Genomic DNA, 19020 nt, shown 5'->3' on the forward strand with positions numbered 1-19020 from the left:
ATATATGTGATTGCAGACTCACTTTGGGACCAGCTTCAAGAAGAGAGAGAGAGAAACTTTGGAAATTACAAATGATCTCTTAATTGCCAAATTGGTATTTTTCAATCTTTATCTTTCTTGATTTCTCTGCAGGTTTTGACACTTTTAATACCCTCTTTTCCTGATTCTTTCTTCTCCCTAAATTTTTTTGACACTGCTCTCACTTGGCTCTTCTCTTCCCTGCTTGGCTGTTTTTCAGTTTCCTTTGATCTCAGACAGATTATGATTTACCATGGATATCTCAGCACTGCCTGAGAGAAAATTTCCTGAGAGAAATTCCTTCTTTCCAAACAAGATCTGCCAAGAGTTTGGGGATGAGACAATGGCATCAGATACTGATTTACTCATCAATATCTGCTTAATGGAGAGGGGCAAGGCTGGCTCCTAGAATCTTATAATGGGTTCTAAGAAGTAATGAAGATGCCCATAAGAGTGCAAGAATTTAAATGTAGAAATCCTTTTTTCTTTTTAGAAGTCTTTGATGCAAAAATGGTTAATGTGAATAATGTACAAAGTTCCCTCCAGCTCAGAACCAATGACTCCTTCCTCTTTTCCTCTCACTGTTATGTATCCTAGGCTCCCTTAGCCAGTAAAACTCCCCTCTCCACTCAGTCTGACTGTGTACTCTGGGCAATGAAGATTAATCATCACTGATGAAATGAGCACTGCCACCTACTGGTCTATAAGGGGGGAATAGGTTCCCTTTCCAATACAAACTATACCTGTAGTATCCTCATTCCCCAAAGGATCCTTCAAATAGGAATGGAGTTATCCCAGGGTCTTGTTTCCAGCAAAGCACATGGTGCCCTCTGTCATATCATTGATGTATTTTTTTTAGTGGGGAACCCCAGTAGGTACAATAGAGAATACTTCTGGGATCTGTGAGGGACTTTTCCCAGAAGTTCCTGGGTAAGAAAAACATCAAGAGTTCTTAGCTTGGCTTACAAAAATGATATGTGTGGGTCTTGTCACAATGAAGATTCTTGGTATTACAGAGATGGAGTGTATGTATGTATCTATGTATGTGTGTGTGTGTTAACATTTGTTGACAAATCATCTCCAATGGAGCAGTAATGAATTGAACCAGCTACGCCTAGAGAAAGAACTCTGGGAGATGACCAAAAACCATTACATTGAATTCCCAATCCCTATATTTATGCCCACATGCATCTTTGATTTCCTTCACAAGCTAATTGTACAATATTTCAGAGTCTGATTCTTTTTGTACAGCAAAATAACGTTTTGGTCATGTATACTTATTGTGTATCTAATTTATATTTTAATATATTAAACATCTACTGGTCATCCTGCCATCTGGGGGAGGGGGTGGTGGGTAAGAGGTGAAAAATTGGAACAAGAGGTTTGGCAATTGTTAATGCTGTAAAGTTACCCATGCATATAACCTGTAAATAAAAGGCTATTAAAAAAACATTTGTTGAGTAAGAGAGTTGAGAAATAGCATATTAATTTTTTCCTGTAAAATTTTTGATATTACTTCATTGTCTATGGTGCCTTTTATAAAAATGTAGATTCCCTAATTATCTCTGTTACTTAGGTCTATTTTCACTTTTGCTTTGTCTGAAATCATGAGTGCTATTTCTGTTTTTTTTTTTTTTTTTACTTCAGCAAAAGAATAATAGATTCTGGTTTATTTCCTAATTTTAACTCTCTCTGTGTATCTTTCTGTTTCAAGTGTGTCTATTGTAAATAACATTATTGAATTCTAGTTTCTAATCCATTTTGCTACCCACTTCCATTGTAAGGATAGGTTTATCCTATTTCCAGTTCCAGTTATGATTGTTAACACTGTATTTCCCTCCATCTTGTTTTAATTCATTTATCTTTCTTTCTCTCTACCATATCCCTCTTCAAAAGTCTGTTGTGCTTTTGACCACTACCTCCCTTAATCTGTCCACCCTTTTGTCATACTCACCCCCATGTCTCTTATTCCTTTCCTCTCTTACTTCCTTGTTGGGTAAAATAGATTTCTATTTTTTTCTATTAGACACACATTTATATTTATTTATATATACACACATGAACACACACACACACGTGTGTGTGTATGTGTGTGTAAAATTTCTTCCTTCTTTCAACAAATTCTGATGAGGGCGAGTTTCAAGTATTAATCGCTCTGCCCATATTACCCTTTACTAAAAGCTCTTTCTTGTATATCATTTTTATGTGAGATAATTTCCCCTATTTTACCTCTCCCATTCTCCCTTCTCACATTGCATTTCTATTTTTTACCCCTTCATTTTTTGAGAAACTCCCAACTTAATTCACATTATGCCCTCTGTTTATGTAGACTGCTTCCAACTGCTCTGATAATAATAAAGTTCAGAGGTATTACATGTATTATCTTCCCATATAGGAATGTAAGCAGTTTCATGTTATTGAATCCCTTATGATTTCTCTTTCATGTTGTTTTTCCAATGAATCAATTCACACTCTCATACTTTTTTTCATTTTTTGACTTTGATTGTTTTTTAATGTTTCATGGATTCTGTAGCTTCAACCTGCCCAATTTTAATTTTTAAGGAATTATTTTCTTTAGTAAAAATGCCTTCATTTGTATCTCTTTTTCTAGTCTGCTTTTAAGGAGTTATTTTCTTCAGTGAATTCTGGTACCTTTTACCATTAAGCCAATTCTGCTTTTCAAGGTGTTAATTTTTTCAGTATTTTTTGTACTTCTTTTTATCAAGCTGTTAAGTTCTTTTTTTGTTGTTGTTTGCTGATTTTCTAAGCCTATTTCTTGACTTTACACTTTATGTCAAAATTGGTCTCTGCTCACATGGGGGAAGCACTATTCTAAATTTAAGGCTTTTTTGTATTGCTGTTTTCAGAGCTAGTTCTGGGGTTCTACAAGTTTTTGGTGCCTCCAAGGTGATGTGATGTGGGAAGAGGTGTGATCAGTGCTCTTTTAGTCTGTGCTCTATTTTTTACCTGGGAAGGGCTCTTTAGTCTCCTACAACCACAACTGCTAATGCTCCTCTCTGTCCTGGAACTCTGAACAGATCCCCTGCTCTTATTCAGACACAAGTACAAGAGCTAGTACTCCTTTTTGCCTTGGAACTTTGACCAGGGCCCTTGTTCCCTTGTGACCAACCACAAGTGCTCCTCTTTGCCCTGGAACTCCAACATAGAACTATGTTTATGTCCCAGAGTTGCCAGTCAGTGCCAGCTGCATCCATTGCCAGCAAAAGGTCTCCTGAAATCTTTTTCTGACCAATTGTCTGAACTCCTTACTGTCTCTAAGCTGAGAGCTCCTGAAGCTGCTGCTGCTGCTCTTTCAATCATCTCCAGGGCTCATTGCTTGTCTGCTGTGTCTGCTCTGGGCTGGCCTTCCTCCCAGTGTCACAGATCTCTCTTATTGACCTCCTAAGTTGTCTTTGGCTGGAAACATGTTTCACCCAGAGGTCATCCCTCCAAATTTCATTTTGAGGTCTTATTTGTTTGGACATGAATGTTGGGAGAGTTTGGCTGGTTAGTCCCTTTAATTCACTATCTTGGCCTAAAACAAATTCTTAACTGGAGGTCTTTAATTTGTTTTTTTTAAACATTTTTATAATTATGTTTCAATATAATTGATTTTCTTTTTAATCCTATGTATTTTATGCATTTGATTCAACAGATTGACAAAGAGGTCCATAGCCTTCCAAAAGGTTAAGATTACCCAAACTAGGAGAAGGCCTCTAGGATGTTGGCTGTATTAACCACAGAGAATTTATAGGGTAAGATGGAAAAGTGTCACACAGAATGAGAAGGACAGATTGGATTGTCATTGAAACAGGTGAAAAGACTGATCATATCTATGAAATCATGGATATATGAAAGTACCAAAGCCAAAACATTCAAGGACTCCAATGGATCCAATTGGACCTGTTATTTAATCAATTTCAATGTTCCCTTCAACAATCAATGCAATTTGTTGCAACTAGCCCATGATATGCTTCTCTAATCAATTTTCTCCCACCTTTTCACCATAAACAGTCCACCTAAGGTTCTGGAGGCCTTCTTTGAATTCTAATATTTTAAAGTGGCCAGTAAAGCATTTAGATTTTCCCCTGATATTCTTTGCCCTTATTACATGACCAATCTGTCTTTTCCTATCATACATTTCCCTGATCATCTTTGAAATTGTTCATGTAAGTATACATAAATACACATATATGGTTATATAACTCAATATATTATGGGTAATACAAATTATTTACTGTAGAAACTGTTGAGATCTGCTCCTTTGGAAAATATTTTTGATGTGTGTTTGCAATGACTTTTGCTGAGTGTCAGCTACTCTATCAAAGCACTGCTCAGAGAAGGCACAGATCATCCCCTTAAAATATTCTGCAAACTGAAGGGTGAAATGAATTTTGTGGTGTAAGGGCATTTTCTATTTTTAAGAGGAAATAGATTCAAATTCAATTCAGATTCAAATGTTTACACGCATATATGTGTGTATTTCAAGGTAACCCATATATACATATATACCTCCACACATTTATGTATATTTTAAGGTAGAAGGATGAAAACAAAAAGCCAGTGCACATCTCTCAACATACCCCAATGTTACTGGGACAATATATATGTTACTGGGACAACAATCTAATTACATGCACAACAGGCTCATTCCTCCTAGAATCCCATAAACAGTGAGGTTTTTTAAAAAAGACATACTATTTAAAGCAACATTGTGAAATTCCACCTTGTCTTGCACTGCTCTTCGTTATGGCACACTTTTAGAAAAATAGAAACTTGGAAAAGGGTTTTCCAGTGAACACAGGGCCCTATAAAATTCAATTCTATTTTTCTGGAAATAACACTGTCAGATGACTTGGGTTCAAATTGTGTCTTTGATGCTTATTACCTATGTGATCTCATCAAGTCACTTTATCTCTCTAAACCTCAGTTTCCTCATCTGTAAAATGAGAATATTGGAAAAATAGTATAAGTTCTTTCTAACCCTTGGCTTATGATCGAGTGGTCCTATAGTTTAATTCTGCATGCTCCATAAGAATATTAGCTCTTCTAGGATCTAGCAGGCAAATGCTGTTTTCCCTTATTCTTTGTTTCTCAAGCATTATCATATAGTGGAGCCTAATAAATACTTGTTAAGGGAATCAAGATGGCATATTAGAATCAACTCACCTGAACTCTCTCAAAATTCCCCTTCTGCCCACTGTGCTATCAAGATATGCTATTTAAAGTCATATGAAAAACTGCTTTAAGTGACTATTTATTAAAAAGGTAAGCTAAAATAACTTTGATTATCACCTCACACTTGAAAATGACAACTGTTGGAGAGGAAGGAAGGAATGAACTGTTGGTGGAGTTATGAACTGGTCCAACCATTCTGGAAAACCATTTGTCAACCTATCCAAATATGCTATAAAGCCGTGAATACAGTTTGATCCAGCCATTCCACTATAAGGTCAGTATCCCAAACAGATGAAAGAAAAAGAAAAGGACCTCATTGTGTAAAAATATTTATAGAAACTCTTTCTGTGGTTATAAAGAATTGGAAGTCAAGGGGATGCTTATCAATTTGAGGAATGGATGAATGAGCTATGGCATATGATTGTGATGGAATAAATAATATTGTGCTGTGGAAATGACAAGGGGTGCTTTCAGAAAAAACTGAATGGTAAGTCTTTTGTGAACTGATGCAAAAAGAAGTAAGAAGAACCCAGAGATCATTGTGTACAGTACCAGAAATGTTATAATGATGATTAACTTTGAAGGATTTTTCATTCGATTAATACAATGATCCCAGACAATTTCAAAGGGCTCAATGACAAAATGTTATCTACCTCTATATACAGAATTGATGAATTTTCAGTGCAAATTAAGTGATGATTTTCAAACTTTTTTTTTGCTCTTTTTTGGGAAAAATGGTTAATATGGAAATAAATTTTGCATGATGTCTCATGTATAACTGATATCATATTACTTGTCTTCTCAGTGGGTAGGAAATAAAGTGGGAGAGAAAGGGAGAAATATATAAATAACAAATAAAAATAAATACTTATTAAATGCCTCCTTTGTGCTCTTTAGATGTTGGGTACTGAAGATTCAAAGTAAAAACCTTAGCAGTTCCAAGTAAAAAACCTAGCAGTCCCTGCCCTCAAGCAGTTTATATTTTCTTGGCTGTTGAGTAACAGTATAGCATATGAAAGAAATTGAGGCTTTCTGGGTCTGGCCCTTTCTCTGAAAAACTAAATTCATTTGAAAGTAGCAAAGTTATGGCCAGCCTAACTGACTGCCAGCCAAAAGATCAGTCTTTTCTATTCTTGTGATGCTCTAAATAATGCTGTCTCTACACACATAATGCCAGGGCATAGTTGCTTGGGTTGGTTTTCACCATGTCCCCATATCTCCATGTTATTGTTTGGTTGTTTTCAGTCATGTCTGACTTTTTTTGTGACCTCATTTGAAATTTTCTTGGCAAAGGCACTGGTGTGGTTTGCCATTTTATTCTCCAGATCAGCTTACAGATGAGGAAACTGAGGCAAAGAAGGTTAAGTGACTTGTTTGGGGTCACTCAGCTGATGTGTTTAAGGTCAGATTTGAACTCAGGAAGATGAGTCTCCTGACTCCAGACTCAGTGAGCTATCCATTGCACCACCACTTAGCTTCCACCCCATCTCTATGAGGATTTTTAAATTATAATGCTATTTAAAAGAGTGTCAATGTGAAATAAAAGCAAAAAAAATGAACATAAAATGAAAAAGAAATGGCATTCTTAGGATAGCTATTAAAATGTCCACATTCTGAAAAGTTGTATAAAAAAACAACTTTTGAAAAAATGTCAAAGTTTCTTTCTTTTATGTCTGTGCCCTTCCTAGGTTGCCCTTCTCCCCAAATAAAAGGTGCACGTTTGAAAAATTTCTCATAAGAATATGGATTATTCTGGCTTTGTTATTTCTTTTTTTCCTTTCTCTTCTGAAACACAAGGCTGACTATATTATTGTGCTGATGGATTGTCTATTGGAGCAAGGCTTGGAATTCACAACGATCTCTCATCTATTTGACAGCCAGAGGGCTTAAAAAAAAAAAAGATATAAACTTGCATAGAAGCCTGAATGGCTCACTTTCAAGATCCAGAATTCATATGCACATGTATAAATATTTTACATGTACACATATGTAGGTACCTACATGTGTATATGTATGTTTTTGTGTATTCCTATATATTTCTATATATACATATCCTCTATAACTCTGCTATTACTATATGTATCCTTTATAATTCAGCTGAATATTTTTAATTGAATCACAGGGTTCAAGGTTAGAAGATAACTTAGAGATCCTCTAGTTTCCCTCTCATTTTACAGAGGAGGGCTTTGAAGTTAGAGCTAAAGCAACCGGCTGAAGATCAGACACAGCCCATAATAAACAGATTCAGGTTCTGAATTCAGGGCTTGTGATTCCAAATCCAAAGCTTATTTTGCTTTATCAAAAGAGGGCAGAGCCAGATGTATCAGGTTTTAGTTATTTAGTAACATAGCTATTAGTTTTCAAGGTTGTAACTTAACCCAAGATCTTCCCAGATGTGTGAAATATTGATTTGGGTTATACTGCATATGCTTGGGTGACAGAAGAATTCTAAAAGGAAGATGAATTTGCTTAAATGAAAACTCTCTTGTCTATGAGGGGGATTATTTTCCCCTTTCATACATATATAAGAGAACTGGATTTAAAGCAAGAAGGGTGTGAATTCAAGTCTCACAACTTAATTATACATATATATTTTTGTCTTTGTATAACAAATGCCTACCACAGTGTTCAGCATACAGTCCAGATTCAGTAAATATTTGTTGACTTGGATTGAACTGGGACACGAGTAATAGTTTTGAAGTCTGGGGAAATGGGTTTGTATTCTTGCTGCTATCTCTTAGGAAGTCACTTGATCGCTCTCATTCCTCAGTTTCCTCATTTGTCAAATGAGAAGTCAGACTCAATGATAGCACAGCTTCTTTCTAGGTCAAAGTTTTATGGTTTTGTGATTCTATTTGGGTTCTATTATGAATACACAGCTTATTCTCAGAGATGGGGGAGGATGGAGCTGCTAAGCGCTTGGGCAGAGATAGTTGAGGAATGGTGGATACACATAGAAGTGCAGACTCAGCTTGACAAGTTGGTATCAACATCTGGCTGCCATCATGAACTTCACCTGTCTCACGATGAGAGGGAGCCGTGTAATATTTGTGCTATCAGGAACCATCACTAGAGAAAACTAATTTTTATCATGACCAGATACATTGTCTCTGAGAGAAAGAGATACATACAAACGAAAGGTTATTATGTAAAAGAGAGGGGGAGACAGCTTCTGCTTGGTCCCAGATGATAGAGCTAGGAATTATGGGTCAGAGTAGAATGGGATAAATTTAGGATCAATGAAAGGAAAGGTTTCTGGACAATTACAGCTGTGTGAGTGAGTTCCCTTTCACTGGAGACTTTTGAACAGAGGCTATATAAGTTTGTTGGTTGGTATTGGAGAGGGATTTCCTTTTTAGCATTTCATTGGATAGTAGACTCTGAGATTCTAGGTCTGATTTAAGTGTCTCCCCAAAGTCCTCAGGATGGAGGTCTGCCCTCCAATGGGCTGTGATAGCTTGAGGGTATTTTGAGTTGGATATGTATCCCAGAGTCCCTGCCGGATTCCATGGAACTCCTCTGTGGATTTGTGGGCAGGTCAGGGTACTTAATTATTTTGAGAACATTTCTAAGCCCCATTAGGGTGTTTGAAGGGGGTCTAGACTCCTCTCTATTCAAATACACAAGTACCTTCTTCTAATAATCTACATGCAAGTACATTGCCTTCTTCTCATACTCCACATCCAAGCACACTGCCTTCTTCTCATAATTCTCTGCCTGATTTGTTCCTCACTCTCTTGCCATTGGCCATAAGCCAGACTCAGCATTATCCTTTGTTGACTTAGGTGTTGTGGGCTTGGCCGAGTGACCTTCCTCATAACTTAGCTCCTTCCCAGCTTGAATAGAATGACTAATGTGCTAAAGTCTGACAGAATCAAGAAAACATTAACAACAGAAGTTTCTAGCCTGCCATCAGATAGACCAATTGCTAGCAAAAGAAAAATGAAAATCAAAGAACCAGAGCTTCCCAGAACTAAAGGCCTTTGGTGACCATCTAGATTTGAGGCCATCCAGAGCTAAAGGCCCTTGGTAATCATCTATTTGAGGCCATCCATGCTTAAAGAAGAATCCCCACTACACACAGTTGACTAATGCTATAACCTCTGTGTGCCTCAGTTTCCTCTGTAAAGTGAGGATAATAGTAGCATTTACTTCTTACGGTTATTATGAGGGTAAAATTAGATATTTGCAAATCTCTTTGCCAGAGTTTTAAAGAGCATTGTATAAATGTAAGCTGTTATTATTAAAGAGTTGGTAGAATAGATTTTGTCTATTTATCCTTTAATAATTGCATGTGCATTGACAGAGAGAGCCAATCACCCGATCAGTGCTTGAGGAGGCATACTGTCCTAGTAAAAAGCTCACTGGACCCAGAATTAGGAAAATCTGTGTTCAATCTTACCTCTGACACTTAGCCTCATAACCAGGGGTAATTTACTTGTCTCTTCTGAATCTCAGTTTGTTCATCCACCACATGGGTAAATAATGCCTAGTTTAGCCCTTTCATAGGACTCAAGGGAGACAGTAGATATAAGGTGCTTTGCAAATATTGAAGTGCTTTTTATTAAGATCAGACAGTGAGAATTGGAAGGAATCTCACCAAGGCCAATCCTCTCATTTTACAGATGAGAAAACTGAGGCCCAAGAAATCCAGCAGGGTCTCTCAGGAAGTTTGAACCCTGATCTTCTGACTACAAATCAAGCCCTAATTTCCTCTTAGCCTCCACGGGCTTGGCTTACAAGGTTTTGCCATGATTTAAAGATAGGGACTACTCAAAGAATCATAGGAAAAAATCAATAACTACATTTGGATGCTGTCCAAAGGTGGCAAACAGTAGCTGATTTAGTCAATACCAGACCGGTTTAGAAATAATAAATCTTTGTGGACTGGATGTTGATTTTGGAAAAAATAAACATTTCCTAAGTGGTTTGATATAATCCTTTCCTTATTATAGATCTGAAGGGATCCCAGAGGCCTCTGGCTTAAATTCTTCATTTTACAGGTGAGGAAACTGAGACCCAGGTTACTCAGGTACTAGGTGTCAGGGACAGGATTTGAACTCAGGTGCAATGTGTGCTCCAGCTGGTGCTCATCCTTTCCAATGAATCTTCCTTTATCTTTGTCCCTGTGTTCCTGTCCTCTCTGAACTTCCTTAGTGTTTATTTCATTTTTGTCTTTGATTCCAGGGGCTATATCAATATGGGCATACAGCAGGTGTTTAATATAGATCTTAATAGCATGTATCTTCAGAATAATTATATGTAAGATATGTAATTATATATAGAATAAATATAAAATAAACCCAAGGTAGTTAGGGAGAATATTCACTAATAATTAATAAATATCGCCTGATTACCTGCATAGACAAGAGAGTAGATGCTGGGAAAAAATTATCACACTTGATGAGTCTTTACTCTACTGGGCATTTATATAAATAAACTACATATTCATAATAATAGACGATGTGGGAAATTTAGAAAAAGAAATAAGAAAAAGCCTAGAGCTTAGTTTTTCCAAAGAGAGAATCCCTTAGAATACATTGGTCACTCATCTTATTTCATAGGCGCCTAGATCTAGAAGGTACCTTGGAGAACATCTCATGCCTTCATTTTTACAGATCAGGAAACCGAGGCCCATAAAACCCAAGGTCACATGGGTGATAAGCCATTAGAGGTGAGATTTGAATGCAATTCTCCTGACTTCAAACCCAGGGCTCCTTCTACAATATCATGTGTCCTTATCATCCATGTCCTGCTAAATTCATTTTACAATTAGGATAGTTTGAAGTTCTTGCAAAAATTTTTATTAAAATTAGTGGCTCATGTTTTCTGGACCTAGAATTGACAGAGTAGATATTGCAGCCTACAGGGATGTCAATCCAGCATTTTAGATGCGATTGTGATTTTCTTCATAGCGGCTTTTCTCTATTTTTTCTCTACCTGCGGCAGGTGATAGATGTATTGAAAAGTCCCTTTTCATGTCCTGATTTACACGTAGCTGGAACAATGAACTCTCTGGCACAAGTTGAAGAGGGGAACATGAGGAAGGGGGTCTCCTCAAAGCAAGGGGGAAGAGTCTGTTGTTGGCCCTGTTCTGTCTAGGGGCTGTAGAGAAAAGAGCATGGGATGGGGTTCTGGTGAGCAGAGCTCTATGGGAAGTACCAACTTTTCTGAGTCTGAAAGGCATATTTGAAGTGGTGGCCCTGTGCTGTTTAACTACATGCAGTTCCTTGATTGCTGGGAGAGGCCTTTGGAAGGCAAGCCTGAAATAGAAACCTGGTGACCGACTGGACTCCTAGGGTCCAGTGCCCACATCCTGTCTCAGCTTGGCAACAACTGGGAACAGCCAAACAAGAAAACCAGCTGTTAGGCTATCTAAATAATCTCTATTTCTTAAGACAACAATCTTGCTGCTATGAAAAAACAATCCAAGATGAGTAGTCGGGACACTGAGAACCATGTTTAAGCAATGTGGGAGCCCCGAGACAGATATTTTGGAAGAGAGACTCTTCCCATCACAAGCCTTAAGGCCAGTGCATCAAAGAAAGGGGCGACCTTTGTTCTGTACCCTCTGTTGCCCACATTATTTCCTCTAGGTCTTGAGAGCTTCAAGTTTATTGTAGATTGAGTTGGGCAAATCGATCGGTCAGGAAAGTTAGAATTGAGGATTGTAGCCAGAATCATTCCTAGGGCAGGGCAATTTGGGCTTCATCTCAGGATGCCAATATTTAGTAGGGGATTGCCCTTCATCCCTGCAGCAATGCTCTGACTAGGTATTTCTATGCTATATGATATGACCGCCACCAGGATCTCTTGCTGTGGTGGCCCTCTCCCATGGTTCATCTTTCCCTAATACCTTCTTCCCTGCTGTTTTTTCCCTGCCTTTAACTGCCCCCCTAATTTCATGGGGTTGAAAAGCTGGGGGGGGGGATGCAGATGGCAATTAATGTCATGGGGGGGAAGGTTAGGAAAGGACCACACCCAAAGCCAGGTAACTACCTGACAAAGGTAGACTGCTTGCTTCACTCTCCGCCATGCCACTGGGCTTAAGGACTCACGCTCTACCTGCAAAACATTCAGGGTGTGCTAGCAAAGGGGGACCTTGAAGCTTTCCCTTGCCTTCTTCCCTGACAACTCCCAGCTGCCTTCCTGTGAGACACAAGGCATCATGGTCCAGGTCTCTGTTAGGTTTACTTTACAACTGATTTATTCCAGGCTCTAAAATTCTTAATTATGGCTCTAAATAGATCAGGGAATTTAAAAAATATGAAATTCAACAATTGAGCCCCCAAACCCAGAAATAACACAATGACATAGCCACAACCCCCATTCAATCCCTCATCACCCCTCACCTGGCCTGGTTTATCATAATAGCCTCTGAATTCTCGTCCTTTCACAGCTGCCAGAGGGACAGTCCTGACTTCTCTGCTTCTAGATCAAAATACAATTTCCTCTGGTAGCTAAAGCTTTGCAAAATAGGGCTCCTGTGTCCCTTTCCAGGCTGATTGCACATTATTCTTTCCCCATTCATTTTCTGGGCCTGCCAAATTGGTCTTTTTACTCCTGCGTGGGCACGGCGTTCTCTCCAAGCTTTTGAACAAGCTTTCTTCTATGCTTGGAATACTCTCCTCCTCTCAACTTTGGAATCACTAGCTCCCTGGTGCACCTTTCCTGATCCCATTAGTGGTGAGTAATTTCTCCTCTTTTCCATTACTCTGGATATGTTTTGTATATATTTTTAATTTAGCTAGCCAATAAGCATTTATTAATATTTATTTAGTCTGTGCCTGGCATTATGCCATGTGGTGGGAGTATATATATGCGTGTGTATGTGTAATCAGCTTTAGGCTTGACTATATTCAGTTTAATCCAAAACACATGAATCTTTCTCTCTCCCTCCCTCCCCCTTTCTTTCTCTTTCTTTTTTCTTTCTCTCTCTCTTTCTTTCCTCCCCTCTCTCTTTCTTTCCCCCCTCTCTCTTTTTCCCCCTCTCTCTTTCTTTCTTTCCCTTCCTTCCTTCCTTCCTTCCTTCCTTCCTTCCTTCCTTCCTTCCTTCCTTCCTTCCTTCCTTCCTTCCTTCCTTCCTTCCTTCCTTCCTTCCTTCCTTCCTTCCTTCCTTCCTTCCTTCTTTCCTTCCTTCCTTTCTCTCTCTCTCTCTCTCTCTCTCTCTCTCTCTCTCTCTCTCTCTCTCTCTCTCTCTCTCTCTCTCTCTTTTAGCTTGCTCTAAAGCTTAGACTCAAATAAAAAGAAATCTATGATGCAATTATTGAGCCACATCATCAAACATCAGGTTGCTGCTCCCTCACATGCTTCCCTGCTTGACTGTATTCTCCACTCCCTTTCCCCTACTCATCTAGAAACTCTGTGAGCTTCAGTTTCCTCCTTTGTAATCTGAGGGAGGTGGACAAACTGATTTCTAGTGTTACTCAATCTTCCTGCGTTCCCTCTGAGATCACCGTCAGTTTATCCTATCTTTATTTTCTTTGTATGGAGTTGTTTGTATCTCCCTTCCTTTTTTCTCCCCTCCCCTAAACTGTAGATTCCTCAAGGACAAAGTCTGTTTTTTGCCTTTCTTTGTAGCACCATGCTTAGCACAATGCCTGGCATAATAGGTACTTAATAAATGCTATAATTTAGCACATAGACTCAGACCTCTACAAATTTCCCTCTTTAGTCCAGATTGCATCAGTTTCAGTTATACTGAGTCACATTCAACCCTTCATGAACAAATTAATTTGTAATAAAAGAAAATACAGAAAAATCCAATCTTTATGCTGTGTGAGGGTAGTTGGAATTTTCTGGTTAATTGAAAATTAAGTAGAAAATTAATTTTCCAACACTTATTGAAAATCTTTCAGAAACCTTGCTTGATTTAGAAAGTCCAGGGTGTTGAATCTATTTTAGTCTTTGCTTATTGGGTGAGGATATTGAAGAATCCTATAGGATGCTGGAGAAGCTATAGAATGGTATCAATGTGTATACTCTGAAAATGTTTCTGTGTATGTTCAGTGGGCTGTTAGTCAGGAGGCTCTGGATTCAAATCTCCCCTCCAATACATACTAACTATATATCCTTAGTCCATAAGTTCTTAGTGCTCCAAGCAACATCTGAAGTTACAAAGCGGGTACTCATCTGCATTGGGTACAAGGAATTAGTTTTTTTTTTAATTGGGAACTTTCCATTTCAATAAAAGCACAGGTCAATCTTAGCTAAACAAAGAAATCCGTGGTATGGGTTTGTTTGTTTTTGTTTTTGGTGATTTGTTTCTCTCAAGAAGTCACAGGTAGCATTATTATGTTGTTGGTGAAATAACAGATCAAGATCTAGCTCATCTAGAAAATATTTTGGAACTATGTTCCCAAAGAAACCCAAATGTTCATATCTTTTGACTGAGTAATAACAATAATACTGGTCTTTTATTCCAAAGTGTAGACAGAAGGAAAGGTAACACACACATACACTCACTCTGTCTCTGTCTCTCTCTCTGTCTCTTTCTGTCTGTCTCTGTCTCTGTCTGTCTCTGTCTCTGTCTCTCTCTGTACCAAAATATTTATAGCAGCCTTACTTGTTATAGCAATAAAATTAATCCAGAAACAAAGTGGAGACCTTTGATGAGGGAATGAATGAACAAATTATGACACATGAATCCTATGAATATTATGGCACTGTAAAAAATGAAAAATATGAAAAATCTAGAGAAACTTAAGATTTGCACGAACTGATGCAAAGTAGCAGCAAGAGAATATTTTTCATGATTATAATAATGTAAAGGAAAAACACATTCTAATTCATGCAATGATAATCTTTCTTCTTTGAGGACTAATGAAGAAACATCTTTCTTGGTAGGGAAGGTGAGTTATAGGAGTTGAATGACAACTATGTTTTTTAAACATGGACATTTTACTTAACTTGAATTCTTTGTCACACAGGTGAGTTTGGTGAGCTAGAGAAGGACTGGGAAATGACAGGGATTTGGAAAATCACCAAACATTGAGAACACAAATGCTGAGTACAAGCAGACATGTGCTGGAGTCAGCTGTATAGATTCACTGGAGATGATTTTCAGCGTGAGCATTTACATCTTAGAAACCAGCAAACACTACAAAGCAGCATTTGATCAGTTGGTTTTTTGATTCTCACTAATGCAAGATTATGCTTAAAAGTGTATGGTTCTTCCATACACTTTTTAGAGATCTGATTGTTAAACAGTTACCAGCACCTGTCTGAATACAAGTACAATCCTGCGTAATTTAGTGTTCTGGCCAATTGTGCTCTTTTTTATAGTTAGTAAAAAGCTTTTTACTATCCTAGTTTTAGATATCAGTCATCAGGAAATGTTTCTTGAACCTCATTTTAGAACAATTTAAAGAACCTTGTTAATTTTTTTCTTCCCCTCGATAGTCACAGAACCCTTGTCAATTCTAGATTGTGAAAAGCAGTACAAAATACATCATTAGGACATGAGGTTTGCTAACTTCAAACTTTGAGAAAAGCAGAGGTGCTCTTGACTTATCATTGCTCATTAACAAAAGGGATTTTGGAAATGCTGAGTCTGGGCACACATCGAAATGGATTATTGGTCCCCATTGCTATGAAGAATTCTTCAAAACTTGGAAGAGAGTAGCACATGATTAATGGAGAAGCAGCAGAGAGTGGAAATGAGTATTAATAAAAGCCAAATGAGAAAGGATGGGCTCATTACCCATATGAATTCTTCAACATCTTGAAGGTAGCATCCTACAGTTCTTAATCTTACTTAGAACTCTTAAAACCAGAAATTTCTTCCTTTCACAATTCAGGAATTTAGGACCAGAGGTTTGGGGACTGGAAGGGACCTCAGAAGCTGTTTAGGCAACCCCTCCTCTTACAGATGAGGAACCTGAACTTTCAAGAGTTAAAGAGGATTGCCCAGAGCCATAAGCAGTAAGCATCAGAAACAATATTTAAATCCAATTCCTCTGACTCCAGAGTGGGTTTCCATTGAGCCACACTGCTCTCAACTGCTCTCTCTCTTCATGATTCATAGTTAATGAAACCACCATTTTTTTTTAGAAAAAAATATTCATAGCTGCAGACATTTAATAGCTATGTGGCTCTGGGCAAGTCAGTAAGCCTTAGTTTCCCATGGGTAAAATGGGAGGGGGCTTATTAATAGCACCTATCTCCTAAAGTTCTTGTGAGGATCAAAGGAAATGATCTATGTGAAGAGCTTTGTGAACCTTAAAACAATAAACATCAAGCTATCAATGCTGCCATCATCATCATCATCATCATCATCATTTTCCTCTAGCCTTTCTAGCTGGATAAGGCCTCTAAAGTATTTTGCTCAGATGGTGCAACTTCATCCAGAGTCAGCTCTACCCAATGGGAGTCATCAGAGGAGAATTTCAGTGGATAAAGATCAGTTGACTTGATTTATTCCAGTATCCCTGTGTGTGTGTGTGTGTGTGTGTGTGTGTGTGTGTGTGTGTGTGTGTAGGGGGAGGAGCAGGCAAAAGAGGCAAGAGAGGAAGAAAGCTGGTTTTATTGTTGCACCACAGAATTGTATCTGGGTATGTGGGTGGGGGTTCTCCCAGGTCCTAGTGACTTTGCTGTTCCTTATGTCTTTCCTAACTCGAAGTCCCTCCATCAAAATGTTAAGCCAACATTGACTTGGAGCTTTGAAGCCAATTTAGCCTTTGTGTCAGGAAATCCTCTCTGGGAGGATGGGATTTGGAGAATGGATTTCTCAGAGGGAATGGGTTTCCCCTTCCTGGAGATCTTCAAGCAAAGCAGAGGACAGACATTTTGTGTTTTGATGTCTGTGAACATGGTTTAAAAAAAATACCTATTTTTGAGGTAAAAAATGAAATAATCCCTGTTCTTAGGAGCTCCCTCTCCATCTGGGCAGAGCTGGTGTCTCCAGCTACATGGGATCAGTTGTTGACATGGGTATTGCTTGTTCATAGCCTTTGGCCATTTGTCCATTGGGAAATGGCTCTTATTGTAAATTTGAAGCCATTTCTTCTATACATTGCAAATGAGACCTTTATCAGAGAAATTTGGGCCTGGAACAATGCATATTTTAATTATTTTTATTGCAGGTAAGGTGAGGAGAGAAAATACATGCGTGTAATAAAAAAAAAAAAAAAAAAGGAAGGGGAAGAAGACAGCTTGATGGTGCAGTGAGCAAAGCGCAGGCCTGGAGTCATGAAGCCTCATCTTCTGCATTCAAATCTGGCCTCAGATACTTACTAGCTATGTGATCCTGGGCACATCATTTAACATTATTTGCCTCAGTTTCTTTATCTGTAAAATGAGCTAGAGAAGGAAATGGCAAACTAGTATATTATCTTTGTCAAGAAAACCCCAAAAGGGGTCATCAAGAATTGGACATGACTTAAAACTGAAGAACAACAAATTGAAAATATATTTATTTTGATAACTGTACTTCATTATAATTTGTTTCCTTTGAATTTTATTTTATGCATTTAAAAATTTTAATTTAATTTTTAAATGCATAAAAGTGTCATTTAGAGAAGAGGTCCTAGTTTTCATCAGACTATCCAAGGGATCCCAACACAGAAAAGATTAAGGTATAGACAAACACTTGCAGATTGTGCTATAGGGGGATTCTTATTTATTATGGGTTGGGTTAGAAGGCCCTTGAGGTCCCTTACCTCTGTGAAATTCTATGAACTTTGAATATAAGTTCTTTGAGGGAAGAGCATGTTTTCATTTAGCCTTTCCATTTCCTCATGTAGCAAAGTATCTGGTACATAGTAAGTGCTTAATAAATGCTTTTTGAATTGAACTCACATAGCAATTACTTAATAAATGATTTTTATTTATTCATTTACTCATTCATTCATTGATTCAGTGAACTGAGAGCCAGAAATCTTTACTCTTTGCCATCTTATTTCTTAGCCCCTTCTACTCTGTTTCTACTAAATCCCATCCCCTTCCGCTCTGGGAGTATAACCGGAACTGATCTGAGGTAAGTGAGTTTTCCTTGGGTTCTCCTTGCCCCAACCTCCACAATGCCGGCCCCAAGGCTGAGATGCTCACCTGACAAGATAGAAGCCACAGCTGCAATGATGAAGGACACAATGACGCCGGGTCCCGCCATTTCTTTTGCCACCAGCCCAGACACCACATACATGCCTGTGCCCACACAGCTGCCAACTCCAAGGGAGATGAGGTCCACGGTGGTGAGCACCTGGGCCAGTTTGGTGCCATGAGCCGTGGTGCCTCCCGTGCCTTCCAGCATCGACTCCACGGGTTTAGTGCGGAGGATCCTAGAGTGCATGGCATACCAAGCGGCCCCCCACTGGACCCGCCGGGGGTCCAGAGAGGCAAAGAAGCCACTCATTGTGATGGGGAGGGGCGGAGGCAGATGCCAGCTGCTTGGAGAGATTGGAGAGCTTGGTCAATGGCTCAGGAGCACATCAACTTCAAGGGAGGAGAGACTCCTTTCAGAAAAGTCCCAAGGGGTCCCTCAGCCACATGCTTGAGCCATACGCTTCCTCCTTTCCCTGAATCCTGTGGGAAACCCTAAAAGAAAAAGACAAAAGAGAACTGTGAGTGAGATCAAGTGGAAGCAACACATTGAGTCTGAAGGACTAAGGAATGGTGGAAAGAACAGCAAAAGCAGAGGACTGTGGATCAAAGTTTCAGCTCAGCCCGAGGCCATAACTAGGGTATGGCAGGTGGATCTCTGCTCCTGGGCATTGAAATTCAAAAGGCCTTGGTGATGCTTATATCCTTTTAACCATATAGAAACAAATGTGCTTAGCAGGTGGTAGCAAGAAGAGTTAGCTAATGCTATTGACTTTGATTTAAAAA

At 38.7% G+C, this 19020-nt stretch overlaps 1 protein-coding gene across 1 annotated transcript in view; it reads right to left on the reverse strand.

Moving 5' to 3' along the window:
• The window catches only part of SLC7A14 (solute carrier family 7 member 14), a 76103-nt gene extending 57556 nt beyond the window's left edge, over window positions 1–18547 (reverse strand). The window contains exon 1 of the mRNA XM_003766160.2: window positions 18244–18547. Within this exon, the coding sequence (XP_003766208.1) occupies window positions 18244–18547 (304 nt within the window). The remainder of the gene's footprint in view (window positions 1–18243) is intronic.
• Window positions 18548–19020: the final 473 nt, after the last annotated feature.

The sequence above is a fragment of the Sarcophilus harrisii genome, chromosome 3, assembly GCF_902635505.1.
Source record: "Sarcophilus harrisii chromosome 3, mSarHar1.11, whole genome shotgun sequence".
NCBI classification, from domain to species: Eukaryota; Metazoa; Chordata; class Mammalia; order Dasyuromorphia; family Dasyuridae; genus Sarcophilus; species Sarcophilus harrisii.